Source organism: Lactuca virosa, chromosome 1, assembly GCF_052849685.1.
Source record: "Lactuca virosa cultivar CGN04683 chromosome 1, Lactuca_virosa_CGN04683_v6, whole genome shotgun sequence".
In the NCBI taxonomy this organism is placed as follows: domain Eukaryota; kingdom Viridiplantae; phylum Streptophyta; class Magnoliopsida; order Asterales; family Asteraceae; genus Lactuca; species Lactuca virosa.
The window spans coordinates 103,846,935-103,854,138 of record NC_136426.1 but is presented as its reverse complement, the minus strand read 5'-3'; the positions used below and the strand labels follow the sequence as shown (position 1 = coordinate 103,854,138).

Below are 7,204 nucleotides of genomic sequence, written 5' to 3'. Positions count from 1 at the left end.
TTTAAATATAAATAAAGATTTCATTTTTAGGATAGAATTCCATTCCGCCCAACCAAAATTTCACATTCTGATTTCAATTCCAATTCCAATCTTGAATTTTCATATCTACATTTGTAGTATTACAATCATAACAAATTTCCAATCTTTAATTTACCTATTTACCACCCTTAAATTCACATGTAAATCACATATGAATTACATGTGATTCACATGTAATTAAAATATAAATTACATGTGATTCACATGTAAATCACATGTAAATAAAAAATGAATAACATATGAGTTTCATGTGATTCATATGTAATTTACATATGAATCACATGTAATTCACAAGTAAATTATAAGTGATTCACATATGAATTAAATGTGATTCACATGTAAATCACATGCAATTCACATGTAAATCACAAATGAATCACATATGAGTTACAAGTGATTCATATGTAATTCACATATGAGTCACATGTAATTCATAAGTAAATCACAAGTGATTCACATATGAATTACATGTCATTCACATATAAATTACATGTGATTCACATGTAAATCACAAGTGAATCACATCTGAGTTACATGTGATTCATATGTAATTTACATATGAATCATATGTAATTCACAAGTAAATCACAAGTGATTTACATATGAATTGTATGTGATTCATATGTAAATCACAAGTGAATCACATATGAGTTACATATGAATCACAAGTGATTCACATATGAATTACATGTGATTCATATGTAGATCACAAGTGAATCACATAAGAATTACATGTGATTCACATGTAAATAACATGTAATTCACATATGAATTACATGTGATTCACATGTAAATCACAAGTAATTCACATGTAAATCACAAGTGAATCACATATGATTCACATGAGTGTTCTTGCATTAATCAATTTTTTTTTAAATTTCTTGTAGATTTTGAAGAATTTGTGGAAAATATTGAAAAGGTGAAAAGTGAAAAAGTGAAGAAAATATGGAAATCTTGATATGAAGAAATGATCATACTATGAATCTTTGTAGTTTTTATATTTTTTTATATTTTATTTTATATCGAATAAAATATTTGTAGTATTATGTTTATAGATTGATTAATAAAAATGAGATTCTTTATGATTACTTACGAATATTGTAGTATAAGAAATATGCATATATAAATTTGAAAAAATATGCATATATATATATATATATATATATATATATATATATATATATATATATATATATATCTAAAACGTCGATTTTTTTTGTTAAAAAAATTAGTTTTTTTTTTAAATATTCTAGTTTTTTTTTAATATATTGATTCTGAAAAATTTTAATTTAAAAAAAAAATGCAGTTTTTTCTAAATGCAGTTTTTAAAAAAAATTGCAGTTTTTTTTTTTTGAAAAAAATGCAGTTTTTTTTAAATGTAGTTTTTTTTAAAAAAAAATTGCAGTTTTTTTTGAAACAAATGCAGTTTTTTAAAAACATTGCAGTTTTTTTTTTTGAAAAAATTGCAGATCTTTTGAAACGATTGCAGTTTTTTTTAGGGTAAATTACACCATCCGTCCCTCGTGCATATGCACAAAAGCATGTTTAGTCCCTATTTTGAAAAATTAACTCGGACTGTCCCTGTGTTTGTTTTTTCTTGCACGTTTAGTCCCTCTGGACATAAAAAGACTAATTTGCCCTTGATAATTTCTTTTTTATTTTTCTTTTGTTTATTTATCTTATTTTAATTAAAAAAAAAGAAAAAAAATATATCTCCATCAAACACACCACCCCTCCTGCCTCCCGTTTCCCCATATCCCTTCTACCCATTAGTCTTCATCTTTCTTATCTTTTTCTTTGGATCTGTTGGATCTAGATCACCGGAGCTGCCATTGATGGAGCAAAAAGGAAGCACCGGGACGTTGGTTCCATACACAAATAGCAACCAGATGTTGTTGTCCTTGTGGCCCTAGTACTCCGATTATGTCGTTAGGTTTATGGGAGGAGATGGTGACTTGAAAGTTGGGGAAGGAGGGGGGGAGGAGGATATGGGTGGATTCATTGGAGGAGTAGATGGTGGCGTCTTGGAGCTGCTGAATCTGAATGGTGGGTCGTTTGTATTTTTGGCAGGAGGAAGAGTTGATGGTGGCATTTTTGGAGCTGTTGAATCTAGGTCGTCGGAGCTACCATCGTCGGAGCAAAATGGAAGAAAAAGTGCTATTTTCTGCCTCTATCTCTGTTCGAAAGCCTTGCTCCACCTCTATTTCTTTAAAATCTGGCAAACCCTCTTTTTCACCCCCTCTTTCTTTGCATCGATATAACAACCACCATCGTGAGTGATACAAGCACCGTCACTGACGTCTTTTCATGCCAACAAATCCCCCGAAGAACATAGTTATGCTTCCTTCGTGGCGCCTCCAGTCCAGTGGTGCTCTTGGTGGCACCAGGAGATCTTAGAAATGAGATGATGAAGGTGAAGGTTTGAAACCCTAGGTGGCGTCGATGGTGGAGGGTTAGGCTACTTATTGTCGGTGTATTGTTCTAGGATCGAGACATGAGTTACTTCTGGTGTTTCCGGTGGTGATGGCAGTATCAGATTCCGGTGGTGGTGGTTGCATCAGATTCCGATGGTTATGGTTATAGTAGATTCGACGACTCTAATGTGTGTTAGAAATTTAGAGGAAAGAGGGTGGGGTGGGGTGGGGTTTTTTTATTTATTTTGTATTTTACAAATAATTGTAAGAAAAATAAAATAAATGAAAAAATAATTAAAAAAGGGTAGAATAGTCATTTCATGTCTCACAAGGGATAAAACATGCAAATTTAAACTAATGAGGGATGACATGTGCAACTTTTAACCAAACGAGGGACGGTTCGAGTTAAATTTTGAAAATAGGGACTAAACGTGCTTTTGGACACATGCATAAGGGACGAATGGTGTAATTTACCCTTTTTTTTAAGTGCAGTTTTTTTTTAAAATGCAGCTTTTTTAAAACAAATTGTTGTTTTTTTTGAAAAAATTGCAGTTTTAAAAAAAAATATTTTTTTTCAATTTTTTTAAAAAATTCTTGTTTTCTGAAAAAATTAAAAAATCTCCATTTTATTTAAAAAAAATCAAAAATTACTTTTTTTTAAAAAAAAATCCTAAATTTGATTTATTATGTTAATTTTTAAAACTTTTTATTAATATTTCCAATAACAAAAAAAAAATAAAGATTAAATGAGATCGGTAAGATGGCGATCATGCCCTTAACGGGTTAATTTTGATCTAATGCTCCACCTTTAGTTCTCAGGTTCTCGGGAAACTATGAGTTCTCAACGGATTTCACCCCTATACATATATATATATATATATATATATATATATATATATATATATATACATATATATATATATATATATATATATATATATATATATATATATATATATATATATATAAAAGGAAACACCTTATTTTGAGAATAAGACCTACCTAATTTGAGGAAAAAAAACTACCTGAACAAGTAAAGCCCAAATCTTATATATTTAACAGCCCAATCTAAATATTCCAATAATCCAATGAATTAAAAAAAAAGGAAAAAGGAACCTCGCATACTGATGTACCTCTCGGCTCTCGTTCAGTCTTTCTCGCAGGGGCAAGACGCACGTTGCACCAATCGACAACATCATCAGTGATCGCCGATCGTTCCTGCTCCGATCCCCGTCCGACCAAGCCGCCGCCCACCGCCTACCGACCAGCACTCCAGCCAGCAGCCCACCGTCCGCCCCTGTGGCCCTGTCTCTTGAATCTTGATCAGGTTACAGTTTTGAGAATTTGAGGTTTGTAAGTTTGTTACAATTTCCGAATTCTTGCTGTTCAAAACCTTTTGTAGCACTAGTTTGTATGATTATCAGTTTCATTAACTTGAGTATTGATCACTAGATTTCATTCACTGACTTATTGTTATTAATCAGATTCACTGATTCAGAATTCTTGTTAACATTGTTATTTGTTTTGTTAACGTTTGATTTATTGATTAATATCTACTCAATTTCAGAATTTATATAGTTATTTTGTTGTTATTGTCTATTTGATATAAGAACATTGTTTAATTGTTATTGTCTTAGATTTTATGATTTTTCTATTTGATAACACAATATTGATATTTCATATTTGATAATGGTAATTATTTTGATACTTTTATAACATTCAATTTTTATAATTCAATTTCAGTATCGAGATACAAGAATGTCTTCGCATAAGTTTTATAAAAAGAAAGAAGATAGTAAACAACAAAAAAAGTATACGAAGGTTGATTTAAACTCACTACCTGTTGATCCATTTGAACGACCAAGTATAGAATTTTATCCTGTAAACCAAAGAGATGAAATTAGAAAAGCATACTTGCAAAAAGGGCATTTCCAACCTCTAAATCATAAGTTTCCACCACGTGATTTTGGAGATAAACCTTGAAGATTTATTCAATCTTGGTTTGATGATAATAAATATTGGTTAGAATATAGTATAAAAGAGGATGCTGCATTCTATTTACGTTGTTATCTATTCAAATCAAGTATACCAAATCAAGGTGGATCAGATCATTTTGTGAAATCTGGATTTAAAGCTTGGAATAGGAAATCAGGAATAGATAAACACAAAGAAGGAACTCCACACACTATTGCTGTCCAAAAGTGTCAAAGTTTGATGAACCAAAGACAATCCATCACGTCTGCTTTTGAGAAACAAACTACTTTACAAGAAAAAGAATATTGTACTCGTTTGAATGCTTCAATTGACTGTGTTAGGTTCCTACTCCGACAAGGGTTAACATTTCGTGGTCATAACGAGAAGGAAGACTCAGATAATAAAGGTAAATTTCTTGAACTATTGCAGTGGTTAGCCGATCGATGTGATGTTGTAGATCGTGTTGTGTTAAAGAATGCCCTAAAAATGCTCAAACGAAATGTGGTGAAATCCAGAAAGATATTGTGCAAGCATGTTCAGATGTAATTTTAAATGTTATTACGGGAGATCTTGGAAATGATTTTTTTGCAATTTTAGTAGACGAGTCACGTGATGTTTCATCTAAAGAACAAATGGCATTGGTTTTGCGATTTGTTAATAGAAAAGGTGAAATTGTAGAAAGGTTTGTTGGCCTTAGAAATGTTAATGACACTTCAGCTTTGTCACTCAAGGCTACCATTTATGATATGCTTTCAAAATGGAATTTGAGTCCTACTAGGATTAGAGGACAAGGGTATGATGGAGCCAGTAACATGAGTGGTGCATTTAATGGATTGAAGACTTTGATTATGAATGAAACAAAATCTGCACACTTTGTTCATTGTTTTGCTCACCAATTACAGTTATCCCTAGTGTTTATTGCAAAGAATCACATAACGGTTAATGATTTCTTTGATGTGGTTTCTTGGTTGTTGAATATTATTGGATCTTCTTACAAACGACGAGATAAGTTAAGAAAAAAGCAAGCAGATAAAGTTATGACAACATTGGCTGAAGGTATGCTTTATATAGTTTAGTTTCAGTTATTTATGTTAATTGTTCAACAAATTCAATTTTTATGTGGTTTATTTCAAGTGAGCTTGAGAGTGGTACCAGTTTGAATCAATAACTCGGTATTAAACGACCATCTGATACTCGATGGGGTTCTCATTTTGCATCTTTATTAAATATCCAGACCATATATGCTTCCATTTGTGATGTACTTGAAGACCTTGGTAAATTTGATACTGATCGTGATCGTAAAGTTGAAGCAATTCGCATCTTAAAGTTGTTAAAATCGTTTGATTTTGTGTTTTGTCTACATTTGATGGTTAATATCTTGGGAGTGACGGATCATTTGAATACAATACTACAAAGAAAAGACCAAGATATTGTAAACACCATGAATCAAGTAAGTAGCTCAAAAAAAGCAATTCAACAAATTAGGGATATAGGATGGGAACCACTTTTAGAGAAAATTACTTTGTTTTGGGTTAAAAATGAAGTTGAAGTCGTGGATATGGAAGATGCATATTATAATGGATACAGTCGTCGAAGAGGTTCACATGTTAGTAATGTTTGTTACTACCAACTACCACATTGATTTATAAATTTATTGTCTTTTATCATTAGTTATTAATATATATAAATAGATGTATATATTTTTTTTAAAGGTTAACAACTTGCACCACTATCAAGTTGATGTATTTAAGGAGGTGATTGATATGCAACTTCAAGAGCTGAACCATCGCTTTAATGAAGTAAACACGAATTTACTTCTTTGTATTGCTTGTTTGTGCCCTAGTGAATCTTTCAAAGCCTTTGATTTAGATAAAATAATGAAGATGGCTACACTTTATCCGGAAGAGTTTCCAACAGAATATGATCTTCGAGTTCTTGAAGTGGAACTTGGAAATTACATTAAAGATGTGCGAGAAGATGAACGATTTAATGATTTAAAGAGCATTGGAGACCTTGCCAAAAAGATGGTCGAAGAGAAGAAACATATAATATTTCCTAAGATTTATCTTCTTGTAAGACTTGCATTGATCTTACCCGTAGCAACAGCAAGTGTGGAACGCGCATTTTCAGCAATGAAGTTAATAAAGACTGATATACGCAACAAAATGAGTGATCAATTTTTGAGTGATAGTTTAGTGTCGTATGTTGAAAAAAATGTTTTAAAAGGTATCGGTAACGACGCAATTGTGAAAATGTTTCAAGATATAAGACCTCGTGGGGTTCAATTGTAAGAACTTTATTATAACTTTTGAAACGATGTTTAAATATTTTAGGCATAAAACCCGACCCGCTACCATTAGTATTTTTTACACTTTCAAATTTTTTTATTTTAATTTACATAAGGAACCACGTTGCTTTTGGTTCTAGATTCGCCACTGAAACTCGGTCATATAGCTTTTTATATGTTTTTTACCTAGTTTGATAAGAATCTAGGTCTGACTCAATAACAACTCGCTACACAATCACTTTTAATTTTCCGTAACCTGTCTTCCATTATGGATCTTTTTATTTGGTTCGGTCTATTTGGAATCTCAATGTAAATGTAGTAAGTGTCAAAAATGGGACTTAAAAGATGGATGCAGTCATGTTGATTGTTAGAATACATGTACTTGGTGATGTAGTTGAGTCAATAAGTTTGATGGAAATTAACATATGTGTTACGTACCGATATATAATTTTCTAGATTGATAGTACGAACAAAATTAAAAATATTAGAT

General features: G+C 31.3%; 1 protein-coding gene across 1 annotated transcript; it reads left to right on the top strand.

The window, feature by feature from the left end:
• Positions 1-1,976: 1,976 nt before the first annotated feature.
• LOC145118661 (uncharacterized) lies at positions 1,977-6,718 on the top strand. Its single transcript, XM_079054356.1, has 6 exons — positions 1,977-2,193; positions 4,480-4,833; positions 4,902-5,483; positions 5,562-5,575; positions 5,662-6,033; positions 6,140-6,718. The coding sequence occupies exons 1-6, from the start codon at positions 1,977-1,979 to the stop codon at positions 6,716-6,718; spliced, it is 2,118 nt and encodes a 705-aa protein (XP_078910482.1).
• Positions 6,719-7,204: the final 486 nt, after the last annotated feature.

Bases quoted from the DNA above. Each gene is read 5' to 3' on its own strand.
- LOC145118661 (XM_079054356.1), top strand. From the start codon at position 1,977: ATGGGAGGAGATGGTGACTTGAAAGTTGGGGAAGGAGGGGGGGAGGAG. The intron at 2,194-4,479 runs GTGCTATTTTCT...AATATTGGTTAG, and splicing joins GGAGCAAAATGGAAGAAAAA to AATATAGTATAAAAGAGGAT. The intron at 6,034-6,139 runs GTTAGTAATGTT...TTTTTTTTAAAG, and splicing joins GTCGTCGAAGAGGTTCACAT to GTTAACAACTTGCACCACTA.